Source organism: Nomascus leucogenys, chromosome 12, assembly GCF_006542625.1.
Source record: "Nomascus leucogenys isolate Asia chromosome 12, Asia_NLE_v1, whole genome shotgun sequence".
NCBI lineage: Eukaryota > Metazoa > Chordata > Mammalia > Primates > Hylobatidae > Nomascus > Nomascus leucogenys.
In genome coordinates, this window is record NC_044392.1 from 74,855,609 (window position 1) to 74,874,984 (window position 19,376).

At 36.3% G+C, this 19,376-nt stretch overlaps 1 protein-coding gene across 4 annotated transcripts in view; it reads left to right on the top strand.

Annotated features, from left to right (window-relative positions):
• Positions 1-19,376, top strand: part of SASS6 (SAS-6 centriolar assembly protein) — a 53,983-nt gene that overhangs the window by 15,795 nt on the left and 18,812 nt on the right. For all 4 annotated transcript variants that reach the window (XM_003260110.4, XM_030824990.1, XM_003260111.4 and 1 more), the window contains 7 exons: positions 10,785-10,976; positions 13,260-13,454; positions 13,547-13,636; positions 13,711-13,890; positions 14,267-14,348; positions 15,336-15,472; positions 18,490-18,618. In XM_003260110.4, coding sequence (XP_003260158.1) covers positions 10,785-10,976; positions 13,260-13,454; positions 13,547-13,636; positions 13,711-13,890; positions 14,267-14,348; positions 15,336-15,472; positions 18,490-18,618 — 1,005 coding nt within the window. The remainder of the gene's footprint in view (positions 1-10,784; positions 10,977-13,259; positions 13,455-13,546; positions 13,637-13,710; positions 13,891-14,266; positions 14,349-15,335; positions 15,473-18,489; positions 18,619-19,376) is intronic.

Here is a 19,376-nt window from a genome sequence, read left to right on the forward strand (position 1 = left end):
CTCAGGTGATCTGCCTTCCTCAGCCTCCCAAAGTGCTAGGATTACAGGCGTGAGCTGCTGTGCCCGGCCTTATAGCTTCTTTAATATTACATTTTATTGTTGTTTTTATGTACTTTACTAGATGCTTGCTCTTAAGAGTACAGCTTGATGGTTTTTTTAAATGTGTAACTTTCACCCAAATTAAGATACAGAAATTGGACCACCCCTCTAGGTTCCCTTGTATGGCTTCCTAGTCCTAACAGTAGTCCATAGGAAGTTATCATACTTCTGACTTACATCATCATTCATTAGTTTTGCCAATTCTTGAACTTTGTGTAAATGGAATCATATTATGTTTGCATATGGCTTTCTTCACTCAGCATATTTCTGAAACTCACCTATTTTCTATTGTTTCTTTTTATTGTTATATGAATCTGCCATAATCTATTTTCCTATTGGTAGGCATTTGAGTTGTTTCTGGTATTTTGCTATTATTAATTAAACTGCTATGAACATTCTTGTACTTATCTTTTTGTGGACACATGTACTCATTTTTCTTTGATATATATCTATGATTGGAATGGCTAGGTTGTAGTATATATAGGCATATGTTTAGCTTTAGTAGAAACTACCAGTTTCCCAAAGTAGGTATACCAGTTTACATCGCCATTCTATGGGTATGTAATACTATCTGATAATAATGAACACTTCTTCATATACATATTTATCAGTTGAATATTCGTTTTTCAAGTGCCCATTCAAGTTGTTAGCATGTTTAATTTGCCTATTATTAGTATTATTATTGATTTGTAGGAATTTGTATATTCTGGACATGAGTCCTTTGTCAGATGTATGCATTGTGAATATTTTCTCTGTCTATAGCTTGCCTTTTCACTTTTTATTGGTATAAATCAAGGATATACACCTTATCTATCATGTATATTATAAACATTTCTCCCAGCCTGTCATTTGCCAGCATCTTTTGCCATATGTAGTTTTTTTAATTTGAATGTCATCAAATCTCTCAGTCATTGTCTTTATGGCTTAAGATTTTATTTCACATTTGGAAAGTGTTTCCCACCCCAGGATTATGAAAAAATTCTCCTATGTTCTAATATTTGTTTAATTTTCTTTTTATATTTAGCTTTTTAATCTACTTGGAATATAATTTTGTGGAGTATAGTGTAAGGTAGAATTTTTTTGACATATAGTCAGTCATTGCTCCCCAATGATTTAAAATACTACCTCTATTATTTTATTTCATTTTTATTTTTTAGAGGTAAGGTCTTGCTCTGTTCCCCAGGCTGGAGTGCAGTGGCACAATCATGGCTCACTACAGCCTCAACCTCCAGCGATCATCCTGCCTCCGCTTCCAAAGTAGCTGGGACTACAGGCATGTGTCACCACACAGGCTGATTTTAACATTTTTTTGTGGAGATGGGGTTTCACTATGTTGCCCACGGTGATCTTGAACTCCTGGCCTCAAGTGATCCTCCTTCCTTGGCTTCCCAAAGTGCTGAGATTACCGGCATGAGCCACTGTGCCTGGTACTACTTTTATCACATACTAAATTTCTTTATGTACTTGGGCTTGTCTTTGGACTGTTGTTAAGAACTGATCTCATTTTCTCGTTCAGTGGAGAGATATATCTCTTCATTTATTAAGGTCTTATTTGTTGGAAACAGACTTATTTACTCTCTATCTCTCTCCCTTTTTCTCTTTTCTCTTTTTCTTTTGCAGTCTTGTTAAACAGTGTTTTTGGCTAGGGACTTTACAGATTTTTACTGCATAAATGAGACCATCAACTCCCTACCAGTACCACTGTGGTTAAATTTATAATTGTTTATCAGTAGTGTATTTTTTTTTAATTTTATTATTATTATACTTTAAGTTTTAGAGTACATGTGCACAACGTGCAGGTTTGTTACATATGTATACATGTGCCATGTTGGTGTGCTGCACCCATTAACTTGTCATTTAGCATTAGGTATATCTCCTAATGCTATCCCTTCCCCCTCCCCCCACCCCACAACACTGCTCAGTGTGTGATGTTCCCCTTCCAGTGTCCATGTGTTCTCATTGTTCAATTCCCACCTATGAGTGAGAACGTGCGGTGTTTGGTTTTTTGTCCTTGGGATGGTTTGCTGAGAATGATGGTTTCCAGTTTCATCCATGTCCCTACAAAGGACATGAACTCATCATTTTTTATGGCTGCATAGTATTCCATGATATATATGTGCCACATTTTCTTAATCCAGTCTATCGTTGGACATTTAGGTTGGTTCCAAGTCTTTGCTATTGTGAATAGGGCCACTATAAACATACGTGTGCATGTGTTTTTATAGCAGCATGATTTATAATCCTTTGGGTATATACCCAGTAATGGGATGGCCGGGTCAAATGGTATTTCTAGTTCTAGATCCCTGAGGAATCGTCACACTGACTTCCACAATGGTTGAACTAGTTTACAGTCCCACCAACAGTGTAAAAGTGTTCCTATTTCTCCACATCCTCTCCAGCACCTGTTGTTTCCTGACTTTTTAATGATCGCCATTCTAACTGGTGTGAGATGGTATCTCATTGTGGTTTTGATTTGCATTTCTCTGCTGGCCAGTGATGATGAGCATTTTTTCATGTGTTTTTTGGCTGCATAAATGTCTTCTTTTGAGAAGTGTCTGTTCATATCCGTCGCCCGCTTTTTGATGGGGTTGTTTGTTTTTTTCCTCGTAAATTTGTTTGAGTTCATTGTAGATTCTGGATATTAGCCCTTTGTCAGATGAGTAGGTTGCAAAAATTTTCTCCCATTCTGTAGGTTGCCTGTAGTTTCTTTTGCTGTGCAGAAGCTCTTTAGTTTAATTAGATCCCATTTGTCAATTTTGGCTTTTGTTGCCATTGCTTTTGGTGTTTTAGACATGAAGTCCTTGCCCATGCCTATGTCCTGAATGGTATTGCCTAGGTTTTCTTCTAGGGTTTTTATGGTTTTAGGTCTAACATTTAAGTCTTTAATCCATCTTGAATTAATTTTTGTATAAGGTGTAAGGAAGAGATCCAGTTTCAGCTTTCTACATATGGCTAGCCAGTTTTCCCAGCACCATTTATTAAATAGGAAATCCTTTCCCCATTGCTTGTTTTTGTCAGGTTTGTCAAAGATCAGATAGTTGTAGATATGTGGTATTATTTCTTAGGGCTTTGTTCTGTTCCATTGGTCTATATCTCTGTTTTGGTACCAGTACCATGCTGTTTTGGTTACTGTTGCCTTGTAGTATAGTTTAAAGTCAGGTAGCATGATGCCTCCAGCTTTGTTCTTTTGGCTTAGGATTGACTTGGCAATGCAGGCTCTTTTTTGGTTCCATATGAACTTTAAAGTAGTTTTTTCCAATTCTGTGAAGAAAGTCATTGGTAGCTTGATGGGGATGGCATTGAATCTATAAATTACCTTGGGCAGTATGGCCATTTTCACGATATTGATTCTTCCTACTCACGAGCATGGAATGTTCTTCCATTTGTTTGTATCCTCTTTTATTTCATTGAGCAGTGGTTTGTAGTTCTCCTTGAAGAGGTCCTTCACATCCCTTGTAAGTTGTATTCCTAGGTATTTTATTCTCTTTGAAGCAATTGTGAATGGGAGTTCACTCATGATTTGGCTCTCTGTCTGTTATTGGTGTATAAGAATGATTGTGATTTTTGTACATTGATTTTGTATCCTGAGACTTTGCTGAAGTTGCTTATCCGCTTGAGGAGATTTTGGGCTGAGACGATGGGGTTTTCTAGATATACAATCATGTCATCTGCAAACAGGGACAATTTGACTTCCTCTTTTCCTAATTGAATACCCTTTATTTCCTTTTCCTGCCTGATTGCCCTGGCCAGAACATCCAACACTATGTTGAATAGGAGCGGTGAGAGAGGGCATCCCTGTCTTGTGCCAGTTTTCAAAGGGAATGCTTCCAGTTTTTGCCCATTCAGTACGATATTGGCTGTGGGTTTGTCATAGATAGCTCTTATTATTTTGAGATACGTCCCATCAATACCTAATTTATTGAGAGTTTTTAGCATGAAGGGTTGTTGAATTTTGTCAAAGGCCTTTACTGCGTCTATTGAGATAATCATGTGGTTTTTGTCTTTGGTTCTGTTTATATGTTGGATTACATTTATTGATTTGCATATGTTGAACCAGCCTTGTATCCCAGGGATGAAGCCCACTTGATCATGGTGGATAAGCTTTTTGATGTGCTGCTGGATTCGGTTTGTCAGTATTTTATTGAGGATTTTCGCATCAATGTTCATCAAGGATATTGGTCTAAAATTCTCTTTTTTTGTTGTGTCTCTGCCAGGCTTTGGTATCAGAATGATGCTGGCCTCATGAAATGAGTCAGGGAGGATTCCCTCTTTTTCTATTGATCGTAATTGTTTCAGAAGGAATGGTACTAGCTTCTCTTTGTACCTCTGGTAGAATTTGGCTGTGAATCCATCTAGTCCCGGACTTTTTTTGGTTGGTAAGCTATTGATTATTGCCTCAATTTCAGAGCCTGTTATTGGTCTATTCAGAGATTCAACTTCTTCCTGGTTTAGTCTTGGGAGGATATATGTGTCAAGGAATTTATCCATTTCTTCTAGATTTTCTAGTTTATTTGTGTAGAGGTGTTTATAGTATTCTCTGATGGTAGTTTGTATTTCTGTGGGATTGGTGGTGATATCCCCTTTATCATTTTTTATTGCGTCTATTTGATTCTTCTCTCTTTTCTTGTTAGTCTTGCTAGCAGTCTATCAATTTTGTTGATCTTGTCAAAAAACTAGCTCCTGGATTCATTAATTTTTTGAAGGGTTTTTCATGTCTCCATTTCCTTCAGTTCTGCTCTGATCTTAGTTATTTCTTGCCTTCTGCTAGCTTTTGAATGTGTTTGCTCTTGCTTTTCTAGTTCTTTTAATTGTGATGTTAGGGTGTCAATTTTAGATCTTTCCTGCTTTCTCTTGTGGGCATTTAGTGCTATAAATTTCCCTCTACACACTGCTTTGAATGTGTCCCAGAGATTCTGGTATATTGTGTCTTTGTTCTCACTGGTGTCAAAGAACATCTTTATTTCTGCCTTCATTTCATTATTTACCCAGCAGTTATTCAGGAGCAGGTTGTTCAGTTTCCATGTAGTTGAGCGGTTTTGAGTGAGTTTCTTAATCCTGGGTTCTAATTTGATTGCACTGTGGTCTGAGAGACAGTTTGTTATAATTTCTGTTCTTTTACATTTGCTGAGGAGAGCTTTACTTCCAACTCTGTGGTCAATTTTGGAATAGGTGTGGTGTGGTGCTGAAAAGAATGTATATTCTGTTGATTCGGGGTGGAGAGTTCTGTAGATGTCTATTAGGTCTGCTTGGTGCAGAGCTGAGTTCAATTCCTGGGTATCCTTGTTAACTTTCTGTCTGGTTGGTCTGTGTGATGTTGACAGTGGGGTGTTAAAATCTCCCATTATTATTGTGTGGGAGTCTAAGTCTCTTTGTAGGTCACTAAGGACTTGCTTTATGAATCTGGGTGCTCCTGTATTGGGTGCATATATATTTAGGATAGTTAGCTCTTCTTGTTGAATTGATCCCTTTACCATTATGTAATGGCCTTCTTTGTCTCTTTTGATCTTTGTTGGTTTAAAGTCTGTTTTATCAGAGAGTAGGATTGCAACCCCTGCCTTTTTTTGTTTTCCTTTTGCTTGGTAGATCTTCCTCCATCCCTTTGTTTTGAGTCTGTGTGTGTCTCTGCACGTGAGATGGGTTTCCTGAATACAGCACACTGATGGGTCTTGACTCGTTATCCAGTTTCCCAGTGTGTGTCTTTTAATTGGAGCATTTAGGCCATTTACATTTAAAGTTAAGATTGTTATGTGTGAATTTGATCCTGTCATTATGATGTTAGCTGGTTATTTTGCTTGTTAGTTGATGCAGTTTCTTCCTAGCCTTGATGGTCTTTACAATTTGGCATGTTTTTGCAGTGGCTGGTACTGATTGTTCCTTTCCATGTTTAGTGCTTCCCTCAGGAGCTCTTTTAGGGTAAGCCTGGTGGTGACAAAATCTCTCAGCATTTGCGTGTCTGTAAAGTATTTTATTTCTCCTTCACTTATGAAGCTTAGTTTGGCTGGATATGTCATATCCTGCCACCTTACTAAATTTACATACTGTTTCTAAGAGTTTTGAAATTGATTCTCTTAGGTTTTCCAGGTAGATATATAAACTATAAAAAATAGTAATTTTTTCTCTTCCTATGATTAGTGTCCTTTTGTTTTCTTGTACAGAAAAATAATAGTGGAATTTTTATCTTGTTCCAGTCTTTTTTGGTAAATAACTAAAATATCTCACTGTTAAATATGATGTTTGCTTTGCATTTGAGAGAGAGGGTTTTCTTTTCTTCCTTGCTACCTAAGAATTTTAATTCAAAGAGTGCTAAGTCAGATAAAATGAGTTCTGGGATCTAACCAAATAATTACGTCATTTTTCCCGTTTAATAGTGTAATAAATTATAACAACAGATTTCCAAAGGTGGAATCATCTTTGCATTCATAGAATAATACTTAAATAGTCATAGCAATTTTTAATAAACTATTGTATCAATTTGCTGTTATTTAACTTGGGATTTTTGTATTTTTATTTATTTAATTTTAGAGACAGAGTCTTGCTCTTTTGCCCAGGCTGGAGTGCAGTGGTGAGGTCATGGCTCACTGCATCCTCAACCTTCTGGGCTCAAGCTACCCTCCCACCTCAGTCTTTGGAGTAGCCGGGACCACAGATACAGACCACCAGGCCTAGCTAATTTTTTTTTTTTTTAAGAGATGAGTCTCACTATGTTGGTCAGGCTGGACTCAATCTCCTGGCCTCAAGTGATCCATCCACCTTGGCCTCCTGAAGTGCCGGGATTACAGGCATGAACCACCATGCCTGGCTCAGGATGTTTGTATTTATATTCATAAGTGACATTGGTCTGAGATTGTCTTTTTCCTGCACATCATAGTTTGCTTGTTGCAAATGTGGGTTATAGACTATGGTATTAGAATTATGCTAGCCTCATGAGATGAATAAGGACATTTTTCAGTTTTCTTTATTCTTTGAAACAGTGAAATAACAGGGAATTAATCTGTACCTTGAGGGCCTGATACAATTAGCCTTTTAACACCATTTGGATCACGCACCTAGTTGAAGCATTTATCTTTTTCTTTTCCAGTTTTCTCCATGATTATTGGTCTGTTTAAATTTTCTCTTTTTTCTTGAGTTTTGCTAATTTATATTTTCTTTAAAAGCCATGTGTTTCATCTATGTGTTTTTATTTTTAAAATGTATTTTTTTTTTTAGTTTTGAAGATGAGGTGTTGCTATGTTGCCCAGGCTGGACTCAGACTCCTAGGTTTAGGCAATCCTCCTGCCTCAGCTCCTCTAGAGTAGCAGGGACTACTGGTGTGTGCCATTGTATGTGGGTGCTATCTATGTGTTTAAATATATTAGTACAATATCGTGCATATTGTCTTGTGATTTTTAAAATCTCCATATTATTTCTCTTATGTTCTTAATTTATTTTGTTTAATGTGGCTAGATGGTTTTTCTATTGTTTAGTGTTTTTGAAGAACTAGTTTTTCGTTTCATTAATTAGTTCTACACTGTTTCTCCCCCTATTTCATTAATTTCTGTTTACTACCTTTTTTTTTTTTTTTTTTTTTGAGACCAAGTCTCACTCTTGTCACCCACGCTGGAGTGCAGTGTCATGATCTCAACTCACTGCAAGCTCTGCCTCCCGGGTTCACGCCATTCTCCTGCCTCAGCCTCCTGAGTAGCTGGGACTATAGGCGCCTGCCACCATGCCTGGCTGATTTTTTTGTACTTTAGTAGAGACGGGGTTTCACCAGGATGGTCTCAATCTCCTGACCTCGTGATCCGCCTGCCTTAGCCTCCCAAAGTGCTGGGATTACAGGCGTGAGCCACCAGGCCTGGCCTTTTTTTTGGCTCGATTTTCAAGCAAGTTGTGTTCTTCTTGACGTTGTTGTTCGATTCAGGGGTACATATGCAAGTTCGTTACTGGGTATATTGCATAATACTGGAGTTTGGGCTTCTATTGAACTCATCACCCAAATAGTAAACATAGTACCCAATAAGTAGTTTTTCAATCTCTACCTCACTCTATCCCTCCCTCATTTTGGAGTACTCCTTGTCTATTGTCCATGGAAACAAGTTAGATCTAAAAGTTTCTTCATAAGGGCATTTGTTTAAAACTCCAGAGTGACTGAAGGATTTGTTTGCATTTCTATATTGCACTTTCTAATAGGATTGTTAGGCAGTCCTTTGGGACTTTAAAACCAGGTCAACACTTCTCTTCCTGCTAATAGATAATGTAAAACTATAGTGTGCGTGAGAATCATTTGAAGGGTGCATTAGAATGCAGATTGCTGGGCATTATCCCCAGAGTCTTTGATACAGTTAGTCGGGGGTGGATTCCAGGAACTTGATTTCCTGATAGGTTCTTAGCTGATACTGATTATTCTGTTCAGAGGACTGTACTTTGATAAACACTGCCATCGGTGCTGTTTCTCAAATTAGGCCAATTTTGTGATTATATAGAGATCTGTTGAGGCACGTAAACTGCCTTCTACTATTAATGATGGTTTCTACAAATGTTATAGGGAAAAATGGCTGTATTATCTATATTTGTCACTTATCTATTCAAGTGGACATTAAACCTGTGTTATCTTTAAGGCATTTTAATAGGGCAAATTTGATTCCTGCATTTTTTATTTTTCTTTATGTTCACACTTATTTCTCGTGTTTTCTTTATACCTCCATTTAAAAAAATATACTGAGTAATCTTAATTGTTTCTACACTAATTTGTTTGTAGAAGCTTTTTTCTGTGAGGAAAGTCCTAGCAACACGTAGAATCACCCGTCTTCCTTCTATTTCTTGTATTATTTTCTTAATTCTGACTTCTATATTTCATCACTTCTTCATAGAATTTTTTATTAATTTTTGTTTTCCCATTCATATCATTATAATTCCATTCCCAAAACATTTTTCTCATCTAATGTTCTTCCGAAACTACTGTGTGCTTTTCCGATTTAAGCCTCTATAGAATATTCATTTGAAAAATATTGCTTCCACTTCTACAAATTCTCCCTTTTCTATTGGACTCTATTATTCTGAAACTGTCCCTCCAATGATTATTTTTTTCCCTCCAGAATGGAAATTTTTTCATGTATTTTTTTCTAAAAATAATGAAACGATTCAGAAGTGAACGAAGTAGAAAATGTGAACTTTATAATGCTAGTTCTCACACTTTTTTTTAAACAAAAATCTCCAAGGTTCTGAAGATCACTGGAATAAAAACCAGTTCTTTATTTTCACTGCTTTTGGCCTCTATTGTCTTTAGTGTCTTTGATTACCCTCTTAGACGGTTACAGTTAGCATCTTTACCAGTTTGCTCTGATTTTTCTTCTTGGTTGCTTCTTCAATGTTTTCTTCCAAGATGGCATTTTCAATTTTATATGGACTGCTTCCTGTTTCATCTCTTTTTGCTCCTTCTCCTCTCCTTTTCAGCTTTCTGAAAATGGGGAAATTCCTGAAGTAGTAATGTAAAATTCCTAAAGTATTTTATGAGAGGGACACTCCCCTGTACTAGTGCTAAGACTTTTGAATGGGTATAACTTCTCTGGGATACAGTTTTGGAACTTGCATCAAGCTTTATATTTGTTTATATTCTTTATTCTATAATTGATCATAAAGAAATAATCTGAATTTTAGATGTATGTCTGTACAAAAAAAAATCATCATTTTATTTATAATTGTGAAAAATTGGGAACTAAATGTCCGTAATAGGGCAGAAGTTAAATGAATTATGGAGTAGCCATGGATGGAATGTTGTGTAGCTATTAAAGACTTTACAAATAATTTTTTAATGATGTGAGAAGGTGCATATGCTAAGGGATTAAAAAGTGTGATTAAATTGTATAAATAGCTTGATATTCATTCATTAAATTTAATATGTATATTGTGTGTTTATGTGGATGTCAATATAAGTATATAAAATGAGTGGAAGACACTACTTCTAAATATTAGGAGTGATTTTTCTGGATGGGATTGTGGATTATTTGTGTCTTCTTTTTGCCCATAAGAGCATGTATAACTTTGATAACCACAAAATATGCTTTATTTTCAAAAGATATTTAGGATTTGATAGTGTTCGTTAACAAAAGTTACTAAGATAGGTTTGTGATACGATTCAGACAGGCACTAAATATTGCACAGTTATAACCATGTTCAAATTTTATTGTTGGTAGAAATGACTAAATGTAAGATTGGACTAATGAACCAACCTTGCTCATTTTACAATTTTAGGTGTTTTTCCATTATAAAGCATATATATGAATATGTATTATTAAAAACTGAAACACTGTGATGGTGTTTAAAGCAAAAATCTGCTTTTTTTTTTAAATACACAAGTAGGTTCATCTGTATACAGTATTTGCAGTTTGCTTTTTTAACTTATATATCATCTTCCCTTAACTTGAAGACTGTTGCATCTAAACATGTATGGATTTAGAAGAAGCAAAAATTATGAACAAGATCATGGTGGTAAATTTGCTTTTGTTGACCTTGCTTTCTCCGTCATGAAATTCATAATTGAAAATAGACCCTTTTCAGAACAGGGATCTAAAGAAAGATGACAAAATTAAGACAAAAAAAAACAGAAAAAATAAGAAATTACAATTTCTTTTTGTTCAAATCTTTCTGTATTTGTATTTCTGATTTTTTTCTTTGAATTTTGGTACTGTATTTTTATTATATCATAGGCACAGGTTCAATATCAACAGCAGCATGAACAACAGAAAAAAGATTTAGAAATCCTCCATCAACAAAACATCCACCAGCTGCAAAACAGACTGTCTGAGTTAGAAGCAGCTAATAAAGACTTAACCGAAAGAAAATATAAAGGAGACTCCACTATTAGAGAACTTAAAGCAAAACTTTCTGGTGTTGAAGAGGTATTGAATGTTTTTTTTTTCTCCCCCAATTTAAGGGAACGTTTTGATTTGGTTATTTTAATGTGGTTACTTGTGTGGGTGGTGTTCCTCTGAATGCTCTATAGAGTTCTCTTGTGGCGTTAGGGTAATCCATTCAGACAATGCGAAGAAAATTGAGAATTTGAAATTTGATAAAAAGCCTAATTCGTAACAGAACTGAGGTAAGCTTGAATATTTTTAGTTAGGGTCTTGAGAGCAGATTACTGGCACAGATGTCAGATTTATCAATGTGTTTTTTAATAGTAACACAGCACCTGTATTTCATAGGGTACTGTGTTGACAGGGCTGGGTTTTTTTTTTCCTCAGCCTGCTTAGCATGTATCAAACAATTATGTGAATTTAGTATCTAGTAATAATAATGATAATGGTAATAGTAAAGATAATAGTTAATGCTTACAGAGCATTTTCTATGTGATAGGTACTGTTTGAAGTGCTTTGCATATATTAACTCATTTTATTATAACAATTATTTAAGGTAGGAACTATTATTAGCCCTATTTTACAGATGATGAAACTAAGGCACAGAAAGGTTAAATAAGTTGCCTAAGGTCACATAGTCAAGGAGTGGAAGAACAAGGATTAGAACTCATCTATTATTTGACTGTCTTTAATACTACCTTGTTCTTTCAGGCAACAGAGAAATTTTTTTTTATTTTATTTATTTAAGTTCTGGGAGACATGTACAGAATGCGCAGGTTTGTTGCATAGGTAAACACGTGCCATGGTGGTTTGCTGCACCTATCAACTCATCACCTGGGTATTAAGCCCCACAGAAATTTTTTAAATCTTGCTATAGTGCCACATTTGTTGTTGCTTTGGCATTGATTACAGGCTTCTTTGTAGCATTATATATTATTGTCATATGAATTATTAGAAAATATATGTAGATTTTGTCTATATTTAAATACCAAGGTTACCAGTGTTATTCTAGCTCACAAGACTTCAAACTCTATTTTACCAGTCTCATGCTTAGAAGCTCTAAAGCCTGATCAGTTTTGTGTTCAGATCCTCATATTGTTTTGCCCCAACAATAGATGTCTTCAGTTTTTCCTGCATACACTCTTCATACTAGTTGTAAAGCATTTGAACCTTCATGGTACATTGGTAGTCTAAATGCTTCAGTATAATGCTCTGATTTCATCATTCTCAGCCCTGGAATTGGTCATTATATAAACAACCTCACTGCGTTGATTTTTATATGATCTAATGAAAATATTTCCTCCAAGATTTTCATATGACTTGCAAATTGTTAGTTCTTGGAGCTTTTTTTTTTAACCGCTGAATATTCAGCTACCTATTTTAAGTAACAATTTTTAGGCATTAGTGCCCTAAAAATAACAATTGCCACCATTTATTGAGTTTTACTGTGTGCCAGCCAAAATGCTAGGCAATTTACATAAGGATTTTTATGAAGGTTAAATGAAATAATTTATTAAGTATTTGTTATTTCTGTTTTACAAATGAGGGAACTGAGATTTAATTTAGGGAGTTTCAGTAATTACAAGATCACACAGTAGAAGAGCCAGGATTTAAATTTTGTTTGATACTAAAGTTTGTGCTCCTAAAACCACTATAGTCACAATACCGTATAATTATTTTTGGAAACTTTGTTAAGAACTAAAACTATCTAGGAATACTGTATCCTGGACTTTCATATACCAGCAGCATTTGGGTTGATATTAGCTGATTGGGAAGAGATCTATGTAGATTTTTTAAAAATCTATTTTTAATGAACAATTACAGTTTATTTGGCTTGAAAGAGTGAACAGAGAGATGCGGAAATGTTAACATTTATTGACATGGAAAGATATTTGTAATACGTGAAGAAGGTAGATTATAAACTGCAGAGTATCAGCCTTTAAAAAACAATCTGTACATGTAAGCAACAAAGAAAAATGTGAATTCTAGATTGTGGCTCTCACCCTTGGTTACCCTTGGAATCAGTTGTGGAGACATCAGAAAATTATTGTTAAAAGTTTTAGTTACTGTAATTTATTCATAAATTAGAATTATTTTATTTTCCCTTGATATGATTGAATCAGATAGTAGAATATTTTACAATTATATTCCAGATATATGCTACTGTACCATTAGAAAGACATTCATGCTTTTAAAAAAAATCCGTACTAAAACTTTAAAATTATTAAAGACTTTTTTAAATATGTTAGACATCTTAATTATAAATAACCAGATGAGCAACTTCCTTTTTTCATAATGCTTAATTTCTTTTTTTTCCCATTCTAGGAGCTACAGCGGACTAAGCAAGAAGTCCTCTCTTTGCGAAGAGAGAATTCTACACTAGATGTTGAATGCCACGAGAAAGAAAAGCACATTAATCAGCTACAAACAAAAGTGGCAGTTTTAGAACAGGAAATCAAGGATAAGGACCAGCTTGTTTTAAGAACAAAAGAAGCATTTGATACAATCCAGGAACAAAAGGTCTACTTTTAAATTTTTCTCAGAAATTGATAATCATATTTATAAGTAAACACAAATGTCCTAATTATTCATGTTTTTAAAAAATATATCAGGTGGTTTTAGAAGAAAATGGTGAGAAAAATCAAGTACAACTAGGAAAGCTTGAAGCTACAATAAAATCATTATCTGCAGAACTTCTGAAGGTTTGTTTTAAAAATTTTATAGCCTAATATTTCATTAGATTGCATAGAAATATACATATGAAGCTCTTTTATAGGCAAATGAAATTATCAAGAAGTTACAAGGGGATCTGAAAACTTTAATGAGTAAGTTGAAATTGAAGAATACAGTTACTATTCAGCAAGAAAAACTCTTGGCTGAGAAGGAGGAAAAGTTACAAAAGGAACAAAAGGAATTACAAGATGTTGGACAGTCTCTTCGAATTAAAGAGCAAGAGGTAGTTAATATTTTAAATTTTTGTGTTGTAACTATATTTTTTCCTCATTTATTTTTAAAATTTATGCTTTGTTACATTAACAAATGGCTTTGGTCTTGTTTTTTTTTCAACAAAAGAACATGACTAGATTCAATAGATGTTAATAACCTGTTTCAGTTTGGAAAGTTAGTTATCATAATTCAGATACCTTGATTGCTCATGTATGTCTATGTTTGTATACACACGTAAATATTTTATTGTATAATTGAGCTAATTCCTTTATTCTCATTTAATATTAGTAGTAACCATTTATGTATTTAGTTAATAATAATACATTCTTCAGTTTTTATTTAACCTTTATTTTGCTTGACTTATTGTGATGATTGATATATTTCAGGTATGCAAATTACAAGAACAATTAGAAGCTACAGTTAAAAAACTTGAAGAAAGCAAACAACTTCTAAAAAATAATGAAAAGTGTAAGTATGTTACATGTTAATGTAAATGAGGTTTGTAGTTTTATTCTTTTATATTTTTGAGACACGGTCTCACTCTGTCACCCAGGCTGGAGTGCAGTGGCATGATCTCAGCTCACTGTAGCCTCCACCACTTTGGTTCAAGTTATCCTCCCGCCTCAGCTCCCCAAGTAGGTGGGACTAAGGTGTGCACCACCACACTCAGCTAATTTTGTGAGTTTTTTCGTAGAGACGAGGTTTTATCATGTTGCCCAGGCTGGTCTAGTGATCCACCCGCCTCGGCCTCCCAGATTGCTGCGTTTAGGTTTACAGGTGTTAGCCATCGTGCTCGGCTGTAGTTTTATTCTTAATCTGAAAATTTTATTCGAATTCATAAAAGTAGACATTGGCCAATATGTAAGTAATTTCTGCTTTAAATATACTGTCTTAATGCCTTTTCTATAATAAATTTATACCATCTGCCCAGTAAAAGAGTTATCATCTTTATAAAGAAAACCATATCCCATAGGTCAGTAACCCACAATTAAAACTGTTGAAAATGTTGACTGTAATTTATTGTTTAAATTCTTCATTACTCCTTTTTTTAATAGCTGTGTTTACCTAATAATAACAATATGAATTGTTTGAAACCAAAACATAAAATTAAGATTTTAACATTTTCTCAGTTTATACTACTGGGTATCATATATAAGATTGTGAATTTTAAGTAAACTAAGATATTCTAGAAGTGAAATCTTTCAAAGAGTTGCTTGACTAGCAGAAATATGTGCTTCGGAGAGTAATACAATAAGGAGTCCTATGTGGCAGCTTCTAAAATAAGAAACTTTAATGACAAAAATTTAGGTGAACCTATATTGCTCTCCTGTGATGTCAGGTAGTTGTAAAAACTTATAATTAAAAAATCTTAATATAATTTTTAAGTGTTTAAGATGATTAGAAAAATAAAAACAGTCAATATTCTTTACCTTGCTTCTTGTTCTTTTATTTAAGTAATCACGTGGTTAAATAAAGAACTAAATGAAAATCAGCTAGTGAGAAAGCAAGATGTATTGGGACCTTCTACTACTACGCCTGCACATTCTAGCAGCAACACAATCAGAAGTGGAATTTCTCCTAACCTGAATGTGGTAAGATTTAAAACAAGATGTGAGTGATCTTAGTGAATTTCCCGAAACAAAAGTATTTCCAGATTGTTACGAAGTTTCCGTGATTTAAGGTACTGGTACCAGTACAAAGTGGAGTCTTACAATTACCAGCACTGAAATAGAGTTTAAGTTGCCCCTGGAAGTGGAACAAAGGCACACTTGCTCTGAACAAAGAGGCTGAGTTTCAAGAGCACACTTCTTTTTTTTTTTTTTTTTTTTTTTGAGACGGAGTCTCGCTCTGCCGTTCAGGCTGGAGTGCAGTGGCGAGATCTTGGCTCACTGCAAGCTCTACCTCCCGGGTTCACACCATTCTCCTGCCTCAGCCTCCCGAGTAGCTGGGACTATAGGCGCCTGCCACCATGCCCAGCTAATTTTTTGTATTTTTAGTAGAGATGGGTTTCACAGTGTTAGCCAGGATGGTTTTGATCTCCTGACCTCATGATCTGTCGACCTTGGCCTCCCAAAGTGTTGGGATTACAGGCGTGAGCCACCGCGCCTGGCCAACAGCACACTTCTTTGTAAGTCTTGACTGGATATTGAAATCTTTCAGTGCTAACTAAAGTAATACCAAATATACTGAAAAACTTGAAAACACAACGTAAAACATTTAGGAGACTTCAAGAAGAGAGAATTCAGGGTTTAGGCTTAAGCATAGACTGAATTCTATCAGAAAAAGAAAAGAAAGTAAAAAAGAAAAAAGTCCTATTAGCAGGGTTGTCACCTTTAGATTCTACAAGAAACTGGTTGTGAGATACAAGCTTTCTAGCTCCCAGGACCAGATTTTTTTCTTTTTTGAGACAAGACCTTGCTCTTTTGCCGAGGCTGGAGTGCAGTGGTGGGATCATGGCTCATGGCAGCCTTGACCTCCTGGGCTCAGACAATCCTCCCACCTCGGCCTCTCAAAGTGCTGGGATTATAGGTGTGAGCCACTGTGTCCGGTCCTGCTTTTTTTTTTTTTTTTTTTTCCCCTGAGAAAAAAGGGAGGCTGGGCACAATGGCTCATGCCTGTAATCCCAGCACTTTGGGTGGGAGGCTGAGGTGGGTGGATCACCTGAGGTCAGGAGTTCAAGAGGTCAGCCTGGGCAACGTGGTGAAACCCTGTCTCTACTAAAAATACACAATTCAGCTGGGTGCAGTGGTGCATGCCTATAATCCCAGCTACTCGGGAGACTGAGGCAGGGGAACTGAAAGGGGCCGGGCAGAGACCAAACTACACTGGTCGCGGTCAAGAGATCTTTATTGGAGGTATTGAGCGGCACCACGCGAGGAGAAGGAAGAGAAGAGAGAGAGGGCTGCTGTTGTGCTGGGTTTTATATCCCTTGGGCCTACGTGGATTGGGCTAGGGGCGGGCCCAAGGGAAGGCGGGAGATGCTTCTTTCTGATTGGCCCCTCTTTGGCGGGTTCAGACAGTGCCCGGTCAAGGAGGGGAGAAGAACCCGGAACCGGCCCCATCTTAAGGTACGGCGCCATTTTAAGGTACCCCATGTTACCTAACAGGAACTGCTTGAACCCAGGAGGTGGAGGTTGCCATGAGCCAAGATCACACCACTGTACTCCAGCCTGGGTGACAGAGTGAGACTCTGTCTTGTATCTCCTACAGCTCTCAAAAAGAAAAAAGGGAGAATAAGAAAAGCAGCTTCTTACATTCAGAGGTGATTTGGTACTATCTGATAGTTAGGCCTAGGTGCTGCTAGGAGCTTGCCTAGCATCCACACATAGGCCTTGGGGCTCTCCTGTTGAACACAACAATTTCATGGAATATTAACATCAGGCAAAGTTACTCTGTGACTCTGTCAATACAAAAACAAGACTGTTTCATAATCATGCCTGAACACAGACGAAAATATGAACATTGCTAAATCACAGATATGGCCCATAAGCATCCTCATATCCTGGCTAACATGAATGGCTGCTGCTGCTTTAATTACAGCTTTGACCTTAATACATTGCTCTTGCCTTATTAGATAGGATTTATTCAGATACCCAGTCATACATTTATCCCCATTTCCCAGTAGCTTCCAATCCACAGCAAAGCACCACTTAAACTTTTTCTCAAATCACCTAACATGTGTCTAAATCCAATAAATAAGTCCCTTTTAATACCCACTTTTGGAGATACCCATGTTTCTTCATGGTGTGTAGTTTCCCTTGTTGCAAGGAGCAATAAATCTAGCTTGTATATCTATACATGGGTTCCTGGTGGCCTTTGGCTGCAGGACATTGGCAGAAGGTTTAAAATTCAGATTCCTAATTGAATTTTTAACCTAATCTACTCTGGTAAGTCAGAGTACTGGATGTCTAAAGAAGGGGAAAGATTGCTGTTAAATTGGAGAAAGGTGCAGAAAGAAGTGCCTGGGGCTGAATTACAAACTTAAAAAAATTTTTTTGACTGGCTTAAAATTTGAATGACTGATGATAGCTGTGTGAAAGGTGTTTTTTTGTGTGCATCCATTAGTGTGCACAAATGCCTTCTCAAGATTTGTGTTACAACTGGCCTCAGTATAAAAATAAACTTTTTCATAACGTTGGTGAATATGTGGTGCCAGTATATTGAAAATTAGTGGCAAAACCAATCATTGTCTCAATTAGTCCATTTAAGAACACTGATCTTGTTATTATGCAGTCTGACAGAAAATTATTTTTATTTTATCTCTGATTGGCCTGTTGATCTCCAGACTCCCCCATTCCCACCTTTTTTAGGAGACTTAGAGTGAAACAAGTTGGTTCAGAAGCTTGGCTTTAACGTTGTACAAAGGCAGGCCCAGTAGTTTGTTTTATCCAAGCTTGCACAGCTACTTTGAAAAGCCCTCTAGTTCAAAGTTATCCTAGCCCCATGGTAGGTAATAAAGCAGAGTTTTGTGGTGTGATAAACAAGACTGGCCTCTGAGATAGTGCCCTTAATTATTAGTTATTATAACAGATGCTAATGCCACCTGATCAACAAATACTATTTAGAATTAATTTATCATCTTTAATCATCTTTATGTTTTTATTTTTAGGTTGATGGTAGACTGACTTACCCAACCTGTGGGATTGGTTATCCTGTCTCCTCTGCATTTGCATTCCAGAATACCTTCCCTCATTCGATATCTGCCAAAAATACCAGCCACCCTGGTTCAGGAACAAAGGTAGCCAAATTAACTAATACTTGTTCTGGGAAAAAATATAGCAACCTATTAGTATACAAACATTTCACATCTTTTAAAAGTTCATTTATTCTTTGGTCAGTTGTTAAGTAGTAGGTAGTGTATTAGATAAGTACATTACTGAATATCTAGTATCTATGTGTACAGGAAATATATGCACTATATATTTCGTGAGTCACTGTAATTTCTAAAATCTTGACATCAGTCTGTTTAAACGTCACTTATTTCTACTCAACCTCTCCTTTTTTTTTTTTTTTTTTTTTGAGACAGAGTCTTGCTCGGTTGTCCAGGCTGGAGTGTGGTGGTGTAATCTCAGCTCACTGCAGCCTCTGCCTCCTGGGTTCAGTGATTCTCGTGCCTCAGCCTCTGGAGTAGCTGGGATTACAGGCATGTGCCACTACACCTGGCTAATTTTTTTTGCAATTTTAGTAGAGGTGAGGTTTCGCCATGTTGTCCAGGTTGGTCTCGAACTCCTGGCCTCAAGTGATCTGCCTGCCTTGGCCTCCCAAAGTGCTGAGATTGCAGGCCTGAGCCACCACGCCTGGCCAGCCTTTCCATTTTTATTCATTCTTCTACTTGTATCTCCTACAGCTCTCAAGCCTGACTAGGATTTCTGACTTCATACTGTTGGAGTCTGAACTATGATTTGGAGTTCATTGCTAGAATTTAAAGGTCTGGTAGGGCAGGCTTAAATCAAATTCTAAAATTTAGTTCTGACAACATTATCTCAGATAAGATAT